The sequence below is a fragment of the Phodopus roborovskii genome, unplaced genomic scaffold, assembly GCF_943737965.1.
Source record: "Phodopus roborovskii unplaced genomic scaffold, PHOROB, whole genome shotgun sequence".
In the NCBI taxonomy this organism is placed as follows: Eukaryota; Metazoa; Chordata; class Mammalia; order Rodentia; family Cricetidae; genus Phodopus; species Phodopus roborovskii.
Window position 1 is genome coordinate 21,399,990 of NW_026126480.1, and position 21,525 is coordinate 21,421,514.

At 40.0% G+C, this 21,525-nt stretch overlaps 1 protein-coding gene across 2 annotated transcripts in view; it reads left to right on the forward strand.

Annotated features, from left to right (window-relative positions):
* Usp47 (ubiquitin specific peptidase 47) overlaps positions 1-20,954 on the forward strand; it is a 92,265-nt gene extending 71,311 nt beyond the window's left edge. For both annotated transcript variants that reach the window (XM_051192689.1, XM_051192690.1), the window contains 13 exons: positions 206-310; positions 1,042-1,249; positions 2,360-2,475; positions 4,591-4,710; positions 6,086-6,863; positions 12,789-12,964; positions 13,284-13,364; positions 14,437-14,552; positions 14,799-14,917; positions 17,533-17,663; positions 19,083-19,130; positions 19,223-19,353; positions 20,409-20,954. In XM_051192689.1, coding sequence (XP_051048646.1) covers positions 206-310; positions 1,042-1,249; positions 2,360-2,475; positions 4,591-4,710; positions 6,086-6,863; positions 12,789-12,964; positions 13,284-13,364; positions 14,437-14,552; positions 14,799-14,917; positions 17,533-17,663; positions 19,083-19,130; positions 19,223-19,353; positions 20,409-20,583 — 2,304 coding nt within the window. In that variant the 3' untranslated portion in view covers positions 20,584-20,954. The remainder of the gene's footprint in view (positions 1-205; positions 311-1,041; positions 1,250-2,359; positions 2,476-4,590; positions 4,711-6,085; positions 6,864-12,788; positions 12,965-13,283; positions 13,365-14,436; positions 14,553-14,798; positions 14,918-17,532; positions 17,664-19,082; positions 19,131-19,222; positions 19,354-20,408) is intronic.
* The last annotated feature ends 571 nt before the right edge of the window (positions 20,955-21,525 follow it).

A 21,525-nucleotide genomic window follows, 5' to 3' on the forward strand; every position in this document is an offset into this window, starting at 1 on the left:
TGCCTTTAATCCAAGCACTTGGGAGGCAGAAGCAGAGGCAGGTGGATCTCTGTGAGTTCAAGGCCAGCCTGGTCTGCAAAGCAAGTTCCAGGACAGCCAGGGCTGTACAGAGAAACAGGGGTGGGGGGGAGATATGCTATCTGCCAAAGAATTCATCTGTGACACTTGACCTAGTGAGTTGATGATGATATGTTCTGTTTTGTAGATAAAATTATTCTGTTTGCATCCTGTGAAACAAGTAATGATGGAAAATAAGTTGGAGGTTCATAAGGATAAGACATTAAAGGAAGCAGTGGAAATGGCTTATAAGGTATGCCTTATGTACAGTTGGATTTTAATTTTGATAGCACCCAAGTTTTATAGTTGAGATAGATAGGTGATCTAAGTACTTGAATGGATTTGACACCCTGTTAATCATCCCCCATCCACCAGCATCTTCATCTGAAAGCCAGTTAACCTGTCTGAATCCTGGAATTAGAATTAGAAACACATTTATTTGTGCTTTCTGCTTATTTAGCAGATTATCGATTGAGTGCGTTCTGTATGAGCCATTAGAAGTATCAGAGGAAAGGCATGGTCCCCTCATGGAATTTATAATCCATTGAGAAAAAAATTTTTTCTTTGATTTGCAGTTATTTTGTTTAGATGTCATAAAAGAAATCAGCAGTATATTGATATAATTTATCCTGCAATAGTAACTGTGATAAGGACACGACTATGTCATTGTATAGTTTGTGTTATTTTAGGAATAATCAAAGGTGGTCAATAAATATATTTAAGCTAGCCATGGATGCTTATACGCTGTAATCTCAGCATTTGAGAGGTGGAGACAATAACATGAAGTATTCCGAGCATCCTCTTTTGCATAGTGAATTCAGGGTCAGCCTGGGTTACATGTGGGTCTTTCTCAAAATTGATATCTGTTACTCTGATAAAAACCAGAAGTATATAGATTTCATTGTTTATAAAGATCTCTTGTTAGGATTACTGCACACAAGACTAAAGCACTGTTTTTGTCTTGTCGGGGAATGTGTTTGTTAGATGATGGACTTAGAAGAGGTGATTCCACTGGACTGTTGTCGCCTGGTAAAATACGATGAGTTTCATGATTACCTGGAACGATCATATGAGGGAGAAGAAGATACACCAATGGGGCTGCTCCTGGGAGGAGTCAAGTCCACATACATGTTTGATCTGCTATTGGAGACTAGAAAGCCCGATCAAATTTTCCAGTCTTATAAACCTGGAGGTAAGCAATTTTATACTCTCTTGAGTTACAGTGGGCTTTAAATTACTATGAGCAAATGTTTTGTTCATAGAAGTGAATGAATTAAATTTTTTTATATGTTTTTAAGGTGTGCATAATTTTGACAGTCTAAGTAGTAGTCAGTAATGAGTTTGAAGTTAAGTTTTACTTGCTTATGATGGCACATGCTGTGACTCCAGCAGTAGGGAGACCTAAGATGGAACATCACAAGTTCAAGTGGGCACATTTGCTATACCATGTCTATACACAGAATTTAAATAATGAACAGTGGCAACAAGAAAACACCTCAGTAGGATTTCCTTCTTTAATGTGGAGTGTTAAATGATGTAATGTCTGCCAGATGATATAAATGCCTATAGTCGTTGGCTCAACTCCTTAGGGTATCTCTGTTGACATCTTTCTCTATCATCCTCTTTCCCTTTCCTATTCATTGTGGAAGCCTTCTTTGTGTGGCTCTGCTGACTAAAGTATAATTGTCATTTAAGTAAACAATGTAAAGGAAAAATTGATGGTAAAGCAAAATAACTGCTAAATGTAATTCTTGATGGCTATTTCTATTTCATGTGACTAAAATTTAGTTATAAATATGATCTAAAAACAAAAGAGAAATGATATATCAGACCATTTTGTGCATGGAATTTTCCGTGGGATTTGAAGTATGTTGTTTGAGGAGGTTATTTATAAACAGTCAGGGTTGCATCTGGCCTGTTAGTATTGATTTTGTGGTCTCTACATCCATGTATGCTTTTGGTGCTGTGATTTTTTTTTTCCTTCTTTTTGAATATTTTTACATATGTATTTTACATTTGATCCTAAAAAGAAGACCAAGAAGAAAATGGATTATATTCTTAGTATGCCAAAAAAATTTGAAGGTAGTGTTATATTTTAAAAGGAAATAAAACATTTTTAAAATTATATTTGGATTTGTATTTAATACGATCGAAAATGCTTTTTAATGATGGATGTAGTAAATCTACTATATTGAATAATAAAAGCATATTCTCTTTGCCATATTTTGGAATTCACTGCCCATGTAAAACAGTTTAGAAAAAATAACCTTCAGCTATGTTTTTATGTTTTCCAATGTGATAGAAGTGATGGTGAAAGTGCATGTTGTTGATCTGAAGGCAGAGGCTGTTGCTGCTCCTGTAACAGTTCGTGCTTATTTAAATCAGACGGTTACAGAGTTCAAACAGCTGATCTCAAAGGTAAGTGGTAAAATTAGACCATGAATATTTTTTAGTTCTTGCTGTGTGTATGGCTCAGTGTGGCACTTTAAAGTTGTAGATTCTGCTCTAAAGGGGCAATATTTAGGCAGAACACAATTAAGTAGAAAGGGACACTTCAAGTAGAAGAAACAGACTGTGGTTTGTTGGGTAAAACACATGCTAGGTATATGAATTCAGTTTATGTCTTAGTTAGGGTTTCTACTGCTATGAAGCAACACCATGACCCCAGCAAATGTTATAAAGAAAGCATTTAATTGGGTGATTTACAGTTCAGGGTCATTATCATCATGGTGGGACATGGAGGCATGCAAGCAGACATGGTGCTGGAAAGATAGCTGAGAGTTCTACATCTTACAGGCAAGAGGAAGTGGTCTGTCTCACTGGGTGTGACTTGAGCATATATATAATTATATGAGACCTCAAACCCACCCTCACAGCGACACACTTCCTCCAACAAGGCCACACCTACTCGCACAAGACTACCTCTCCTTTTAATGCCATTCTCTTTGGGGGCCATTTTTTTTTTTTTTTCAAACTACCGTAGTTTGAAAGAAACTTCTTGTTTCACAGAATACTTTGAGCACTAATTGGGTTCTCATTGGTGCAGCAGTAAGTAGACCTGTTTTCTGTTTAAATGTTGTAGTGATGTATTAGATCTGTGCTACAGAATGGGAAGGCCGGGAACAATAAACTGACATTTGAGGTACATGAAAGCTGAGTTTGGGGTGGCACTGCTCAAATCATTCTGGTAAAGGTATATGGCCAAAGCTGAGGGACAGTGAGGTGTAAGAGTGTAAGAGTGCCTTTGTAAGCAGACACTGCCAGGCTTGAGGTTGCTATGTTTCAAAGACAGAAGCACAGTGAGTTGTTTGTTTTTATTATTTTGTAGTCAGCATCTCACTGTGTACTCCTGACTGGCCTGGAGCTAACTATGTAAACCAGGCTAGTCTTCAATCCAAATACCTTCCTACCTCCACCTCCTGGGTGTGTACCACCATACCCAGTCCTCAATATTTGTATTGCATTTATTTATTTTGTGGTATATATGCTTGAACTCAGGCTTAGTGACAAGTGACTTTACCTGCTAGGCCATCTCAGTGCTGAATGACAGGTAGTGACATGTTAATAGCAACAGTGAAGTAGGGAAGCAGACATGACAGGATAGTGAGTGATTAAATAGTGGCTTAGAACATAGGCCTATTCTGAAGGACTGAGCAGACGTGAGATGATGAAATCATTTAGCTCTCTTTGGACAAATGGACTAGATCATGTGTGACAAATGACTTCTCTTTCAAGAGTCCCATACTGTGTACCTTAAGCACACAAACAGGTAATGTTTTTGCAGGTTTCCTTACTGTCCAGTGAATGCAAGTTTAAAAAAAAAGTTTGAAGTACATTTTTCACCATCTGTCTTGTCTTATAGCTTAATATCTGGGGCTTTATTGACCATCAGAAATTAGTGTTCTGGTTGTCAGGGGTTTTGTCAGGATTTTGTGACTGTCACTGTGTTTAAGCAGTAGCACATAAGAGACTTCAATCACTATTGGCAGTTACATCAGAAGACAAATCACACTGTACTGTCCTACCTGGTGGCTAACTTGCTCACATGTGATGCCAGGTGATCATATGGCTCTATACATTTTAAATAAGTGCCACCTGCAAACGGTTTCAGTCCAATGCAAAATATAAGCCCTGAGGTTTGTTTGTTTGTTTTTAAAGAGGACAATGCAATATGTTAGCCTACTCTCTGATGAAGCTAATAGCCTTATTGGGGAAATGTTGGTTTAGAGAACAATGGTAGTCACAGAGTTTTGTCATAAACAAAAGCCTTACAAGTTAGAAAGTGTTACTTTGTTCCAGTTTACAGCTTAAATGATAGGGAGATGACTAAAAATTTTTCCTTTGAGTCACCGAAAATTGTTAAATCTCTACTTTGACACTTCTTTTGAGGGTTGAGGGTTGGTGCTAGTATTGGTACCTAGGGCCTTGCTCTCATCAGCTTTGAGGAACTCTACAGTTTTTTTTTTCTTCTAGTGTCTAAAGCAAGCCAGAATTCCTTTGGGTAGCACATTCTGTACTGACCTTTTGTTGCAGGCCACACACTTACCATCAGAATCTATGCGGATAGTGCTGGAACGCTGCTACAATGATCTGCGTCTTCTCAATGTGTCCAGCAAGACCCTGAAAGCTGAAGGCTTCTTTCGAAGTAACAAGGTATGCCTTTACCTTTTCATTGTGTCTTCTTTGGTGGTAACAAATGGAGTAAAGTTGAGTGTTGTAAGCCTGACTTCCAGCAATCAGCACTATGCCCATCTGCTGTGCAAGAGTAGCCTTCCAATGCACACAGCCTCCCCAACTTTTCTTCCTTTGTCATCCAATCAGTCTTCTTTTTCTGCCTGACTCAGCCTTGCTGCTGCTTCTTTTGCATCTGCCCTGTGCCTTCTTCCTGGGAGCACTTTTTCCTGTTTCTGTGCCTTCCCTTTAGTTTTCAAGCTCTCGTTTTTGTCCTGACCGTCCAAGCTTTTGTGATTGAGTCTTCCTCCTCAGTAACTGTCTTCCTAATTTCCTTCCTTGAGTCCCCTGGCAAGACAGTCCTTCATACCAAGTTAGAGTTGTGTCTCGTGAGACTCTCCCACCCTTGTCCCCTTTGCCTACTCACATCCCTGTTGGGAGGAGACAAGTTGTCAAGCTTGTTTTAGGACTTGCCATCTTCAGTGTGCCATCATTATCATGACTTGCCCCGTGTCATGGTGCATCCAGACTTTTCCTTGTTCGCTACCTTCTGCTCAGCACATTTGCCAATCTTTCATCTTAGTACATCTATACTTACCACACTTAACCTTTTTAATATCATTTTCTTAATTCTGGGGGGGGGGGGTGGAGGAGACCGCACACTCACGCACATTCCCATGCGCATGTAATTTTAAAATGTAGTCTATGGGCTGGCAAGAACACTCATCAGGTACAAGATGCTTGTGGTCGAGGCTGAACACATATGAACACATATGGCAGAAAGAGAGAATAACTACCTCATTTTTCTGTGAACTCTACAAATGTGCTACACACCCACACACCATATACACACTTATGTGTGCCTAACAGATTTTTTTAAATATAATTTTTTAATGTTTAAATTATAATAATGCCAATTTAGGGCAAAGAGTGCCAGAGCAATTCTTTTTCCCCCATTCTTTTCCTTATGTGACTAATAGTCTTAATATATAATGTTTATTAAATAGTAATACATTTATCTTTTTATGCAAACCCAACATACTGTTAATTATTGCTAAATTTATGGTTAATTTTTCTTCTGTTTTTTTTTTTTTTTTTTTTTTTTTTGGAGACAGAGTCATATATTTGCCTTAACTGGCCTTGAACTCACTATATGATCAAGCTAGCCTGTAACAGTCATCCTGCCTCTGTCCTACAAGTATACTGACATTGGGTGTATGCTATCATGCCTGGTCAGTTTTATTATAATGTCACAAATTTTATAGCATACTGTTTTCTGGCTTGTATTGATGTGATCTTATGAAGAATAAGAATGTCACTAACATTGTATGGAGTGACACTCTCTCTCACTGTTTAGGTGTTTGTTGAAAGCTCTGAGACTCTGGATCACCAGGCAGCCTTCACAGACTCCCACTTATGGAAACTTCTGGATCGACATGCAAATACAATCCGATTATTTGTTTTGCTGCCTGAACAATCACCAGGATCATATTCCAAAAGGACAGCATACCAGAAAGCTGGAGGCGATTCTAGTAATGTGGATGATGACTGTGAAAGAGTCAAAGGACCTTCAGGGAATTTAAAATCTGTGGATGCTATTCTAGAAGAAAGCACTGAAAAACTCAAAAGCTTGTCACTGCAGCAGCAGCAGGATGGAGACAATGGAGACAGCAGCAAAAGCACTGAGACGAGTGACTTTGAGAACATTGAGTCCCCTCTCAATGAGAGGGGCTCTTCCACCTCTGTGGATAATCGAGAACTGGAACAGCACATTCAGACTTCTGACCCAGAAAACTTTCAGTCTGAAGAACGCTCAGACTCAGATGTGAATAATGACCGGAGTACAAGTTCAGTCGACAGTGATATTCTTAGCTCCAGTCACAGCAGCGACACTTTGTGCAATGCAGACAGCTCTCAAATTCCTCTGGCCAATGGACTTGATTCACACAGTATCACAAGTAGTAGAAGAACTAAGGCAAACGAAGGGAAAAAGGAGACATGGGACACAGCCGAAGAAGACTCTGGGACTGACAGTGAATATGACGAGAGTGGCAAGAGCAGGGGGGAAATGCAATACATGTACTTCAAAGCCGACCCCTACGCCGCAGATGAAGGCTCTGGGGAAGGACACAAATGTATGTACTTGAGAGAAAGGCTCTTTGAAATGGTACTGGTGTGTTTCTCACTTAAATTTTGATTAAGATTCCATTGCTTAGCTCTAAGACCATCTTACGGTAACTTCATGGACTGAGAGATAATTGAGTTTTCTTTCATTTGCTGCAGTGAAGTACTTTAGCCAGTAATTGTATCTAGCTAAGTAGAAGAGTAACCAGTATTAGAAAAGTCTATGGTAAGAATGTTAAGGAATACTTGAAAGGTAATATACACCCTCATCCCTAAAGAAACCAGATGCTTTAAAGATTTAATTTTGTTTATGTATGCAGATTAATGTGTTTTGATAAAATCTACCCCCTATTCCCTCTTCTTCAATTCATTCTCTATTCCTCACTACGACTTTTCCCTCCCAACTTCATGTACTGTATGTAAGCCCATTGAGTCCACTTAGTGCTGTCTATATATGCATAGTAATAGGACCATATACTGGAGCATGAATAGCCTCTCAGGGGCCACACCCCTGAGGAGAACTTGATTCTTCTTTCTCCAATTGGGTCTCTGTATTAATTGTCATCTGCTGCAAAAAGATGCTTCTCTGATGAGGGTTGAGAGATGTACTACTCTATAACATAATGTTGTAAGTACTTAAGGGGCAGTTTATGTCCATGTAGCAGAGTGACAGTACTAAGTTCTCCCCTAGGGCCTGTGACCTAACCAGCCACTGGGTTTTGGCCCAGTTAATGGCACCAAACGTGAGTCCTGTCTTGTGAGCAAGTCTTAAGTCCAGTCACAAAGCAGTTAGTATCCCCATTAACATATATGCTACTATTGCAGCAGTGGGCAAGTCTTGCCAGTCCTGCCCTTATTTTATCTCTCCAGATTCACAGCTAGGTAAGATATATGGTTATTTTTCAACCCTAGTAGCATGCATGGAACCTTCCAGCATACTGAATGTTAGCCAACGGAGATGAAAATTTCAAGTCAGTACCATGTCCTATGACTCAAATATATGGTGTCTTCAGCACTAGGGTCTTACTATTATAGCAGATAACCAAGAACAGTGGCAATAGGCTGTATTGTTTGGATGGCTTCAAAAAAAAAAAAAAATTGTTATATGTCCCAAAGCAAACAACTCCTTTCCTTCATCCTTTAAACATCCATATTCACTGGCAAAAGAAGGGGGTTTGAGAGTGAGGGTTCATTTATTAACTGGGTCTACTTTTATTTTGTGTGCTGCTAGGGGCGGAACTTGGTGTTTTACCACTGAGCCATATCCCAACCCTTTTGATTGGTTAATTGTTAATTTGATAATGGGTAAGGTATAGACTAGAGTTCTGAGTGTTACAGATCTCAAAACAAAAAAAAAAGATAAGCATTTGAGACAGGCAGTAACAGCAGACATAACCACACTGTAGAAGGACTTTTACATAACCACAGGTTAGAACTAGCCAGAAGCAAACAAGAAAGCCAGAGTCAACGTAGATTTCTTTGGCCAGGTGGTGGTGGCACACACCTTTAATCCCAGCCAGATGCAGACAAATCTCTAAATTCAAGAACAGCCAGGGCTACACAGAGAAGCCCTGTCTGGGAAAAAGAAAAAATAAAAAGCAAGGAAAGAAAGAAATCCATACATTTCTTTCCCCAAATATGAAAAGGAAGTAGCTTTCCAAAAAGCTAAATACTTACTAACTAGCCTTACTCTTTAACAAAGCATGTAATAGCCTGGCTTGCTGAAATGTGCCTTTAATCCCAGCACTGAGGGGCAGAGGCAAAGGTCTCTGTGAGTTTTAGGCCACCCTTGGCTACATAGTAGGACTCTGTCTCAAAAAACACAAAGAAAGCACAGATTAATACTCTCCCCTTGTGTTTTTAGTTTTCAAATGTTTATTTCTCAAAATACCTCTGAAATACTAAAGCAAATCCTGGTATCCTCCATTAACATATTTGAGAACTAAAGCTCACAGAGGATGGAGGCATGGCAAAAAGAACAATATATAACATCTGTATAGTAAGCGCAAGACTGCCACAGTGTATAAGGCTTCTTCTTTTTTTTTTTTTTTTTTTTTTTTAACTAATATTGGGATTGGGGGGGCAGTATGAGGAGGCCAGAGAGGAAATCAGATCACCTGGAACTAGAGTTGCAGGTGGCTGTGAGCTGCCCTGCATGGGTGTTGGGAACTGAACTCTGGTCCTCTGCAAGAGTACCAAGCACTCTTAACTGCTGAGCCAGTTTTCCAGTCCCTCTGAGGCTTCTAATTGGATGTGCATGTTTCCTTTGTCATTGGAAGAGAACTTCTGGGTTTTAGGCTCCATATAGCTATTAGAAGTAGAAATGAGAGACAGCCTATCAGTAAAGTGCTTGCCTTGCAAGCATGAAAACCTACATTCAATACCTAAAACCCATGTAAAAACAAACAGTTGTGGTACCACACACTTGCACTTGTAGTCCCAGCTCTGAAGGCAGAAATAAACAGATTCCTAGGGTTTTCAGGCCAAACAGACTGACTACTTGGCAAACTCCAGGTCAATGAGAAGCTCTGTCTCAAAAAACAAGGTAGAGAGTTCCAAAGGAGCAATACCTGAAAGTGCTCTCTGGCCTGCATAAGCAGACAGCATGCATGTACATGCAGACTTGCACACATGTGTACACATAAAAAAAGAGGAGACTTCGCCAAGTGAGAAAGTACATCAGGTGTGTTTCCTAAGTTTGATCCCCTTAGCCCACATGGTAGAAGGAAATAACCAACTCCTGCAAGTTGTCCACTGACTTCCACATGCCCTCTGTGTTCCCCTACACATACAGAGACAAGTTAATAAATGTGAAAACTGCTCTCTGAAAAGAAAGAAATGACTTGTAGACTGAAAGGTCTACCTTTTAAATGAAAGTAAAGAAATCAGTAATAAAAGTGCATAGTAACTACTGAGTTCTAACACCAGAAACCTTTGACATCTGTATATATGTCCTGTAGAAACTCAAATGTAAAAATGTAGATTGTTGCCCAAAATGGTGACATAGAAACACTATAATTTTGCTTCATATAATTGTATTAGTGCTTTTTAAGTTTCCTTCCAAGGGCTACCTCAAAAGGCTCACTAGTGTACATGATTTTATGGAGTCCTCTCAGCAGCAGTGTAAAGCCTCTGTTTCCCCTGGTAACATACATGGTTCAAACAGGTTCACTTGTCTGGGCTCATATTCCTATCAAGTTACGCTACTAGGATTCTACTCTGGCATCCTGATTATAAGCCACCACCTAGATGCCACTGTCACTTTTCCTGACAAGAAAACTAGCAAGTAGCAACTGCATTGACTAGCCAATAAAGGTGCTGAGAAAGAGGAGAGCTACTCTCTGGAGGAAGAGCTTGGAAATTTTTGGTTGACAGAGAACAATAATTAAAATCAATTGGCTGGTAACCTCTACCTCAGCACAGATCCAGCAGGGACACTTGGAGTTAAAATCTAAAGTCTCGTTTCTCTGGAGAGTTAATAAACTCTTTAAAAAGCAGGTTAGTGACCAATTTAATCTTTCTGGAAATGTGTAATAGGCTAGTCTTCTCACTGAAATAATAAATAGGACTGTGAGGGGATACAACTTTTCCCATCTGTTTAGGCTACTAGAGACCATACAGAAGGCGTGTTTGCAAAGAAAAGTTCTACATTGATCTTGATGTTTAGAAAAGGCTTGGAGATGGAGGGAGGAATGTTGGCCAGCAGCCAGGCTTACCAACTCTCTCTGCTGTGACTTAAATCACTGCAGTCCTCAGTGACTTGAAAGTAAGTGCTAGGAATACAGTGGGCTGTGAGCGATGGACTACTCACAGTGGTATAGTGGTCAGGTCTAGCAGACCAAAAATTCCATATCCCTGGAATGACTTATCATACGTAACATCATAACATTGGCAGCTGACTTAGGCAGTGACTGAACTGCATCTAAGATGCTGATCCTTAAGCCACCTGGTATGCTTTAGGAACTCCTTAAAGGAGTAATAATTGCCTCTGTGAAAACAGTGTTCTGGTGTGACCTAGTTGCAGTTTATAGCTCTTAGGTATGAACAAGGAAACCAAATAATGGGTATAGTACATGTGCTTTGAAATGTCTTTGTATAATTTTGGTATGCTAAAAATACTTCAAGTTGTATTATGAGGAGACTGAATCCTGTGGATTTTAGAGGCAGAAAGGAAAAAAGGTGTGATGGTCATCCCTACTACAGTTACAACCGCTGCAAATAAGTGGGTCTTTGCTGAGGCTGCAAGTACAAAAAAGTCTAATTACAGGCTACATAAAGGAGCCAAGAGATCATTAAAACCAAGCCTGCTTAGTGCACAGCATTACCAGAAGCTAGGAGAGGAACCTAATGGCCTTGTGTTGGGTATTGTGTTGGGCTCAGGATCCCATGGTAGAACTGAAGCTCAGATTGGACCCCTGCCTACAAGCCCTGAGCTTTTGATTTCCAGTCACTTTCCATTACACACCTCCGTCGGAATCTTCAGTGATTTATCGAACAGTGCAAGTGTAAACTTGTTTGCCATATGATTAATTTGGTGGCATTCCTTTAAAGCTTGGGGTTCTAAGCAATTAAAAAAAAAAAAGACTCCAAGCCTCCTCAAACATTATATAGTAAACCAAGCTCAAGCTCATCCCTGTCCATATTTTCTTCTAGTTTACACTCCTTAACATCCACTGGTGTTTCATAACTGGTATGTAGTCTATGAAGATTAATTCATTTGAAAAACATGCCCATAATGTTCATCCACCCAGTAGTTGAGCTAGCCTGAGAATGTAAACCAGAACTTTTTGTGGCCTTTTGTAAAGTTGAAAAGAAGGGGGGGGGGGCGGCTACTGACAAGATAGCCTTAGGACTGTTGAGGGACAGCCTGGAAGCATTGCTGCTCTTGGGTTTGGTACCTGCCTTATTTATTACAAGACAAAAAGAGTTAGACCTGCAACCGTATTTGCTAGGATATGAAGACCAAGATAGTTAGATGCATTCTATAAGTGACTAATAAGGTACAGAAGGCTGAACTGGGTAGGTATTAGGAAGGAATATAGAAAAATAGCTTATTGGCCGGTTGTGGTAGTGCACACCTTCAGTCCCAGCATGGAAGTAGAGGCAGGTGGATCTCTGAGTTCTCAGCCAGCCAGAGCTAGCTGAGGAAGAAAAAAAAAAAAAAAAAATAGTTTATGAGAGGTAATCTTGTCATGATGCCAAGAGAGTTTCAGTTTAAGCCTGGGGGAAGAACAACATATCATTTACTTACAATCCTGCTATAGTTCAACCACACGATAAACATGCTTCTCAATATGCTAGTCCAATTTTTTTACCTAGTAGAAATCTCAGAATTATTACTTCAGATGATATTGCTACCAGATTTTGAAATAGCTGCTATAAATCTTGCACTGTGCTAAAAGCTTCATAAATGTATGAGCTTACTGAATTCATACACAGCACTGTGGCACTATGTTTTCATCTCCATTTTCCCTATACAAAAACAGGGACATGGAAGCCAGTTGTACCCTGTATCTCCTGGCTAGTAAGCAGCGGAGGCAATGGTGTGACCTAGCCACATGGCCAGAACTAGTACTGTGTGAAACTAGAAACATTTGTGTTTTAAGAGACTCCTAGAGCAGCGGTTCTCAGCTTATGGGTGACCCTTGAGTGGTAGGAGTGGGGGTCACCTAAGACATTGGAAAACATAGATATTTACGTTACGATTTGTAACAGTAGTAGTATGAGGCACAGCATTAGAAAGTTTGAGAACCACGGGCCTAGAGGTTTGGTAGATTATATCTATCACATCTTTGGTCTCCCCTTGGGTTATTTATATTGTCTTTTTTTTTTTAATTCAGTATTATTACCGAAGTATAAGAAATGTGGTCTGCTTTACAGCACTCAAAGGCTGCATTCACATTTGTGTTCCTGTTTTGTTTGGTTTTTATACTTAGGGTTGATGGTGCATGTTGATAAGAGAATCACCCTGGCAGCTTTCAAACAACATTTAGAGCCATTTGTTGGAGTCCTCTCTTCTCACTTCAAGGTTTTTCGAGTGTACACCAGCAACCAAGAGTTTGAGAGCGTCCGACTGAATGAGACCCTTTCATCATTTTCAGATGACACTAAGGTTGATTACAATAATCCTTCTAGAATTAGTCCATTTTAAGCAATAAGTTTGAGAGTAGCTTGTAGTCCTTCCAATGAAAGTGAAGTAGGTAGCACCCAGGATAGGAGGCTGGCGGCTACTGGGTGTTTATATTGGTTTTTGCTTGTTCACCCAACATGCATGGTTAAGTGTTAACTGTGTCAGTTACAGTTAAGTGGTGGGGAGTCAGAGGTGAAGCCCATGAGATAGGTAGGGGACTGGGAAATCAGAAGCTAACAACAGAGTGAGCTGGGCTATCCTGCTGAGGCAGTTCTTCTAAAAGAATGTTCTTGGTTCACAGATCACAATCCGACTGGGAAGAGCACTGAAGAAGGGAGAGTACAGAGTTAAAGTGTGCCAGCTCTTAGTCAACGAGCAAGAGGTGAGTGACAGTAGATAGCAGGACAGTACCAACACCTACTGGTAGACATAGATGGCTTCTAGTTGTCTCATGTCTTCTGCAGTCCTCAGTTCTGCTATGATAGTATACAAGTGACTTATATCCGGTGCAGTCAGATTTACAAAACAAGCATAGTTTATTGTCACATTGCAGGAGTAAATAGGCTTTTCCAACACTGAAAAGGAGATAGATGTGTTTATGGTTGCCTTCTGGGAAAGATGGTACTGTGATACAAGAGGATAGCAGCTAGCCTATGGAGGTATCTTCTATGTCCAAGGTCATCATGGTTTTAGAGCCATCCCTGTAGTGTATTGTATGACATTGGTTTAAACCCCATCAGTTAGCTCTGTGGTGTAAGTCCTATCTAGTATTCCCAGTTTGTAGATGAAGAAGCTGGCACAGAGAAGTTAGATAACCTGCTCAGGGTCACAGTTTGAATGCTGTATAGGCTCTCAGCAGGCTGGTTTAAGAAGTAATCAGAATATTTCAGTTTATAAGACTTAGGCCTAATTACCCAAAGGATGAGGAATATTTCCAAGATGCTCATGCATATCATATAGTGATTAAGACAAACCTGAAAGCTGTGAACTTTTTATACAATGCCTTCATTAACTGAACAATGTTTTATCAATCATCTATCATTTTATTTTCATTCATATGCTTATGCTTCTTCTGAGTCCTTTGTTAATGTGTTGGAGATTGAATGTACATTCCTTCATTGAAATCCATGGAACTGTGTCTGTTACTTTCAAAATTGTCAGTTTCGTGACAAATATGGAAATTTGATTGCATTAGCCTAGTTAATCATCATAATAACTCTAAAAGGAAGCCACTGTCCCCAATATACAAATGAGAAAACAGAGGCATAGGCTATTGAGCAAGCTGCTTACAGCTGCTGAGCCTGTAAGTTATGGAGCTAACACTGAGAGCAAGGAGACAGATTCTTAAACTCCGTCCAGCCCTTCCTTGTCACGCTGCCCAGAAAAATAAAATGTCTTCTTAACCCTTGCTTCACTATGACACACAAGCCCTAATCGTGCGTTTATATTCCTAGCCATGCAAGTTTCTGCTAGATGCTGTGTTTGCTAAAGGCATGACTGTGCGGCAATCAAAAGAGGAACTGATTCCTCAACTCAGGGAGCAGTGTGGCTTAGACCTCAGCATTGACAGGTAAGTGAGGCCCAGAGCTGACTCCTTTCACTCTGCTGTGCCTTTCCTCCGGAATGTGGATTAGGACTAGTAAGCAGAAGTGCTAGACTCCTTGAATTTGCCTGGAGAGTACAGAATGTCGAGTACTAGAGGCATTGTTTCTGCATCACCCCTGAATTTTAATGAATAACCATTTATTTTGTACTTTGAATACAGTTCATTTTTGGTGCCTAATCAATGTAAATTTAAGTATTATTGCCTTTTTAGGTTTCGTCTAAGGAAGAAAACTTGGAAGAACCCCGGCACTGTCTTTTTGGATTATCATATTTATGAAGAAGATATTAATATTTCCAGCAACTGGGAAGTTTTCTTGGAAGTTCTTGATGGTATTATCACTGTTTTTTGGGGTTTTGTTTTTGTTTTTGTTTTTTTTGTTTTGAGAAATAAGTATCAAGTATCAATTAGAAAGACCATAGAGCTAATAGACGTCTACTCCCTTAGGGCCTAATCCCAGATTGAGTTGAGTGAAGTACGCAGTATTGTTTTCCTTGTGTCAACATTAGGCTGTGGCTTTGGGGACTGATAAAATTCTTGCTCCATCCCTCAGATTCTTCTTTCTTTCCCTGTCCCTAACATAGCTGCTTGCATTATTTATAGAAGCTGTCCCTCGGGCTGGAGAGATGGCTCAGACTAGGCTCACAACCAAAAATATAGAAGATATCCCTTGTCGTTTGCCTTCTAATAGTTATTCTTTTCTCTCATTTTCTCATACATTAAAATTATAATTTAGAAGTTTGATATGTTTTTGGTTCATTATGCAGAAGCTCTGTTGGTATTTTCTTAGGCATGCTTGTTATTTTCTTTATTGTTGTTCCATATTTTATGTTGAGAATATCTACTGGAAATGTGTCAAAGATGTTGAAAACAGCTGTGTTAGTGACCTAGGGTAGTGCCACTTCAGAGTGCTATTAACAGGACAGCTTAATGGCAAAAGCTCCAACTTTACTGATGTCAGCAGTTAAGGCATTAGTTGATCTGTTTCTTCTTTTTTTTTTTTTTTTTTTTTTTTTTTTTATCTTATTGGGGAGGTGTACCTTCCATGCCATTCCCCTAGCTTCCAAAGCTTGGGGTCTACCTTAGACTTACAAATAGGTATTGTACCCCATCTTTCTTTTCATCTTTACATGGTGGTCTCTGTGTATGTGGTCTTGTCTATACCCAAACTTCCCCATTTTTAGAACATACTAGTCATTTTGAGTTGAGGTCCACCCACTTATTTTAATTTGGTTCCATAACTGTAATAATGTTACATTCTGAGTTATTTCTGAGTTACTTTTGGACTTGAACTCCATGTCTGTTAGAGCAAGCAGCTGAGCCCATGGCAGTGACCTGAAGCAACACTGGTGTCCACCACAATTTCCACTTTCACTTTTAGCACTGGGACCCACTAAATTCTCTCCTGAGAAGACAGTAGTGGGGGGAAGTTGGCTTCGGGGAGGTCACATTGAGGTGAACAGGTAGCTTTTATGTGTTTGGTGCCACTTTTGTCTACACTCTAGATAAAAGGACCATAGTTCTTAAGAGTTCAGTAGCCCTTCTTACTAGCTGTTTCTAATCTAAATCAGTTTAACTTTAACTAGGTAAACTTCCAGTTAATTACCTGGGGAGGCAAAGAACTACCAGGGCACCAGACACATGCTGCATACAGGTGTTCTTGAATGTCTAAGAACTGAAGAACAGTAGCCTTGTCTGAGCAGACTGAGACAGGATCATGAAGGTCACATAAATAGGCCAGTGCCATAGAAAGTGGTACTAGGTAGTGGGTACCATCATTGTATCATGTCAGCATACAGTTAAACATCGAAATAGATGGATAAGAAATGAACATTATTCAGCAACATTTATTCAGCCATAATTTACCAGATGCTGCTAGTCTCTGGTGCTATAAACATGAATAAGCTAGAGATTGTCCACCACGTACACGGTCTGGGAGAAGGAATGGAGCAGCGGGTGTACCACTCTCTTAAGTTGCTAGTTTCTGAGACTAGCTAGCCACAATATAAATTGTATATATATATATATCTACCAGAGAGGTAAGTGACAGGTGAGCTGAATTTTGACTGAGACACTGGAGTTCTGGCTTCGATGAAAGGGATTGATGATAGTTTGGGTGAATAGAGAGGATGGAGTAAAGGATAGAATGATGATAGTTTAGATTGGAGTCCAGCTACTACTAGCACTGGAGGAGGCTGAAGACTTAAAGGGAGAGTGACTGAAAAAAGCAGTGTGAGACAGGAGTTAGAAGGAAACAATGTCAGTTAGAAACACTGATAGCCAGGTGGTAGCTTAGAGTTGTCTTCTAAAAGTGGAAGGTTGTGTGTACACCTCCTTTTAAAGAAAGAACAGGAGCTGGAGGCATGGCTCAGCAGCTACGTGTGCTTGTTGCTCTTGCAGAGGACCCATGTTCTATTCCCAGCACCTACATGGCACCTCTCAACCATTGTAACTCCAGTTACAGGGAATATAATATTCTCTTCTGACCTCCAAGGGCAGCAGATAATGCATATAGGCAAATATACGTATAGACAAAGAAATACATATAAGCACTGTATACACAGATAATATGTATAGGCAAAAACACCTGTACATAGTAAATAAACATAATTTTTTAAAGGGGGCTGAAGAGTTGGCTCAGTGGTTAAAAGATCTTGCTGCTGCTTCAGAGGTCTTGTGTGTGGTTCCCAGCACCCACATCAGGCAGCTCACCTATCTTCTGCAATTTCAGCCTCAAGGGATCTGGCAACTTATGGCCTCCATGAGCACCTGCACTTACATACACTTAACCATATAGTGACACATATATAAAATCTTAAAAGATAATAATGAATAAAAAAAAAAGAGTAGTAGACCTTTGTGTTTGGTTAGGAGCTATCAGAAAAGTAAGATTATAAATAAGCCTTTAAAGAAATAGAATTCTGAGTGTGATCCTGCATGTCCTTAGGTGTAGAGAAGATGAAGTCTATGTCACAGCTTGCCATTCTATCAAAACGGTGGAGACCTTCAGAGATGAAGTTAGATCCCTTCCAGGAGCTTGTTTTGGAAAGCAATAGTGTTGATGAACTACGAGAGAAGGTAAGTCATTTGAACAAAAGTAGCTAATACGTTTTTTCCTTTGTTGTGTAGGAAAGTGAGTACCAGCCTCTGTTGTTAGGAGTCTTTCTTGGTCTCTGTCATGCCTTGTGCCACTAGGGTCCCTTATGTTTTGAAGTTACTTTGTTTTCATTTGTCTAGAGGAAGACCTTCACTTTTTACTACTTGGGCAACTTTGTCCTAAGTTTGTAAGGTTAGAAGTTATTAAACTGCTATATGGCCAAATGAACAAAGGAAAGAGAATTGAATGGAAATTCTAGGCCATACTACTCTGAACATACCTGGTAGAATCTGGTCACAGAAGCTAAACAAACTTGGGCATGGTTGGTACTTGAAAGGGAGAATTGAATAAAGTGAAGACGCACTTTGTATTTTACATTAATTCAGGTGTCTAGGGGAAGGAGAAATTGCCCTCTCCATCAGTGGTACTACTTCAGTGGGCATTTTGTAAAACATTCATGTCCACGGTGCATGTCTGCAGTCTCCACACTTGGGAAGTAACTCAGTTGCAGTTGCCTGGCATGTGCAAGGCCCTGAGTTTAATTCCCAAATACTTGTAAGTATATTATATGTACAGAAGAAGTAAAGGAAAAGGACAGATGTGCTTCCTTTCTGATCATAGTGCTAAAAGCCAGATAAGAAAGGCGTACTGCCCAAAAGCTTAAATGCTCTGTATGACACCAAATAATAATTTAGAAAAACAGCTTACAAAAACAAAGCTAGATGACAAGAAAAAAGGGAATTATTTGAAATTGACATGGAACACAGTACCTCCGAGGTAGGGAATTGGTTGATTAGTTTTATTTTAATCAGAGTCTCATTCTGCAGACCTGACTGACCTTGAACTCACAGAGCTCTCCCACCTGTGTCTCCCAGCACTGAGATCACAGGTGTGCACCACACTCACTAATGCCCCTAGTGTAAATGCAACCACTGTCTTAACAAAGGACATAGGCAGCTTATTCTTAAGGTGGGCAAAGAATAACACCCTTTTTGAGCTCTTCTCAGTGAAGATTTAGAAAATTAAAATAATACCTACACTTGTTCAGCTTTGGGGCTGATGGCCAAGATCGTATCGCTCTGATAAGTTCTCTTTCTGCATTAGTTGTGTGATGTGAGTGTGGAGATTGTGCCGAATAGAACTTTATACTTTTATAGATGTGTGAATGTGTTATGTGTAGAGTTGAGTCTGGGAGGAGTGTGCTAGCATGTTCCAGAGCATGGGATTTGCATCATGAGCAAAGAAGCAGATTTGCTATCTGCTTCTAAGGTTTTAAAATCAAACATATTAGTTTTTAAATCCAGCTAATTTTATAAAAGATAAGTAACTTCTCAAGAAAAATCAATTTAATATAAACTTAAATACGACTTTTTTTTTTTTTTTTTTTTTTTTCTCTCTAGCTGAGTGAAATCAGTGGGATTCCTTTGGAGGACATTGAATTTGCCAAGGTAAAAAGCCTGAGAACATTTGCGTCCCAGTACTGGTATACTGCACATGCAGTTTGTGGTGTGACTCATTCAGTCATTCTTTTTCTTCTTAGGGTAGGGGAACCTTCCCCTGTGATATTTCTGTCCTTGATATCCATCAAGATTTGGACTGGAATCCCAAGGTCTCAACCCTGAACGTTTGGCCTCTTTATATCTGTGATGATGGTGCCGTCATATTTTATAGGTAAATGATTTTGCTGCTAACGCTGATGTATTTGTGGTGTTGTACCTCTACAGTGGTTTTGACATAGCACCACTGGGCAGTAAAAATACAGTGAGTGCTGCATATCACAGCTTGAGGTTTAGACATACACCTATGACCCCAGCAACAGAGAGGTAAATAATAAGGAAGGTGAGGAATAAGAGACAGTTTCTGCTATATAATGGGTTTGAGACCAGCCTTGGCTATGTGAGACCCTATCTTAAAACTCTCCTCTAAAAATAACAACAATAAGAAGTGAGGGAGGGCAAACAAGATGGCCTGAGGCACTTGCCACCAACTATGGTAACATGGTAGTTCAGTCCTCACATGATGGGAGGAGAGAACCGATTCTCCCAAGTTGTCCTCTGATCTTAGCATACATGCCATGACACAGATATGTCCCTTCACAATAGCACACAACAAATAAATTCGAAAAAGTAACCGTTGTTGAGATTAATTATAATTGCAAAATATTATTTTAAACCAGTACATACAAAATGTTACTACAGATGTCACTGACATTTTGGGTTAGCTTACATTCTTCATTTATAGATGTCTAAGAGATACAGTGTATCACACTCCCAGGATGGCTCAGTGTGGACCTACCTACCATGATGGACAGTACACATACAAAGGAAAATAGTCTTTGGAACACTTTTAATACTCACATGAGATGATTTGTGCCATTTTAAGAAATGAATTCTGTAATGGCCAGGCATTGGTGGTGCATGCTTTTAATCCCAGCACTCGGGAGGCAGAGGCAGGCAGATCTCTGTGAGATCAAGGCCAGCAAAGTCTACAGAGTGAGTTCCAGGACAGGCTCTAAAGCTACACAGAAAACCCTATCTCGTGGGGAAGGGAAGAAAAAAAAGAAAGAAAGAAAGAAATGAGTTCTGTGCACATGTGATTCACATTATTAACCTAGTACATCCCAGTGTATGAGTGTATGAGAGTGGGAAGAGGAACACGGTAGCAATCAGACGTAAGTGAACAGGTAAGTAATCAACTGGACTAACACATTTGTGTTTTACATAAAGGGATAGAACAGAAGAAGTAATGGAGTTGACAGAGGAACAAAGAAATGAACTGATGAAAAAGGAAAGCAGCCGACTGCAGAAGACTGGACATCGTGTAACATACTCCCCTCGAAAAGAAAAGGCACTCAAGATCTACCTGGATGGGGCTCCAAATAAAGATGTGGCTCAAGACTGACTACCAGTGTAGCCTTTTCCCTGAGGGTTGGTTTAAGTAGATGGCTCACTACTTCTGGGTAGTGCCATTTTGGCCGGACATGGTTGGGGTAATCCCATGACACCAGCACTGATTGGACTGCCCTTCACCAATCAGAAGCTCAGTGCCCAGTGGGCCACTGTCTTGACTTGGAATCATGTTGTGCACTATGGTCAGATGTACTGTAAAGCCAAGGATGTGCAAAGAGAAACAAGCAAAGCCTGCTACTATGAAAGGGGAGGGGGATGAGCAGATTCATTGATTTCGGACAAATGTGCACATAGCCGCTAGTAAAACTAGCCTCAAACAGGATGCTCATAGCTTAATAATAAAAGCTGTGCAAAGGCCATGAATGAATGAATCTTCTGTTTATTTCATTGATACACACATTACCTCATTGACAGTTCTGAAGCAAATGCAACTGTGTTGACTCTTGGAAAGCAGCAAAGAGGAGCTGAAGGAGGAGTTCTTAGAACCAGCATAGCCCACAGAGGAATTAGGAAGGTGTGTTTTTATTTTTGTTTGTTATAAAGTATTAAGAACCTTAGCGAAACAGCCCAATATCTGTTTCCCTTAGGCCACTCCCAGTAGGTGCACTATGGCTGCTGCAGGTTTGTGATTAGAACCAACTGTACTTAAGCTATGGATGTAGAAAGTGTCTCACTCCTTCACTCAGCATGTAAATAAAGGGGTCCTGTTGAGTTCTCCTGGCTACAGCTCAGCTGTTTGCCATGGTTCTTTGCCTGTCATTTGTCATGTACATTTGTGTACACTGAAGCTCAGCAGTCTGCCCATGTACTCCTCAGTGAGACGCCATAGGATGTATTTGCTAGTTAATGAGGGTTCTCTGTTCAGTAGCTTCAGTCTTTTCTTTGTACATTTATTTTCAATGAATTGCTTCAAGTTTGAGTCTTCTAGAATGCT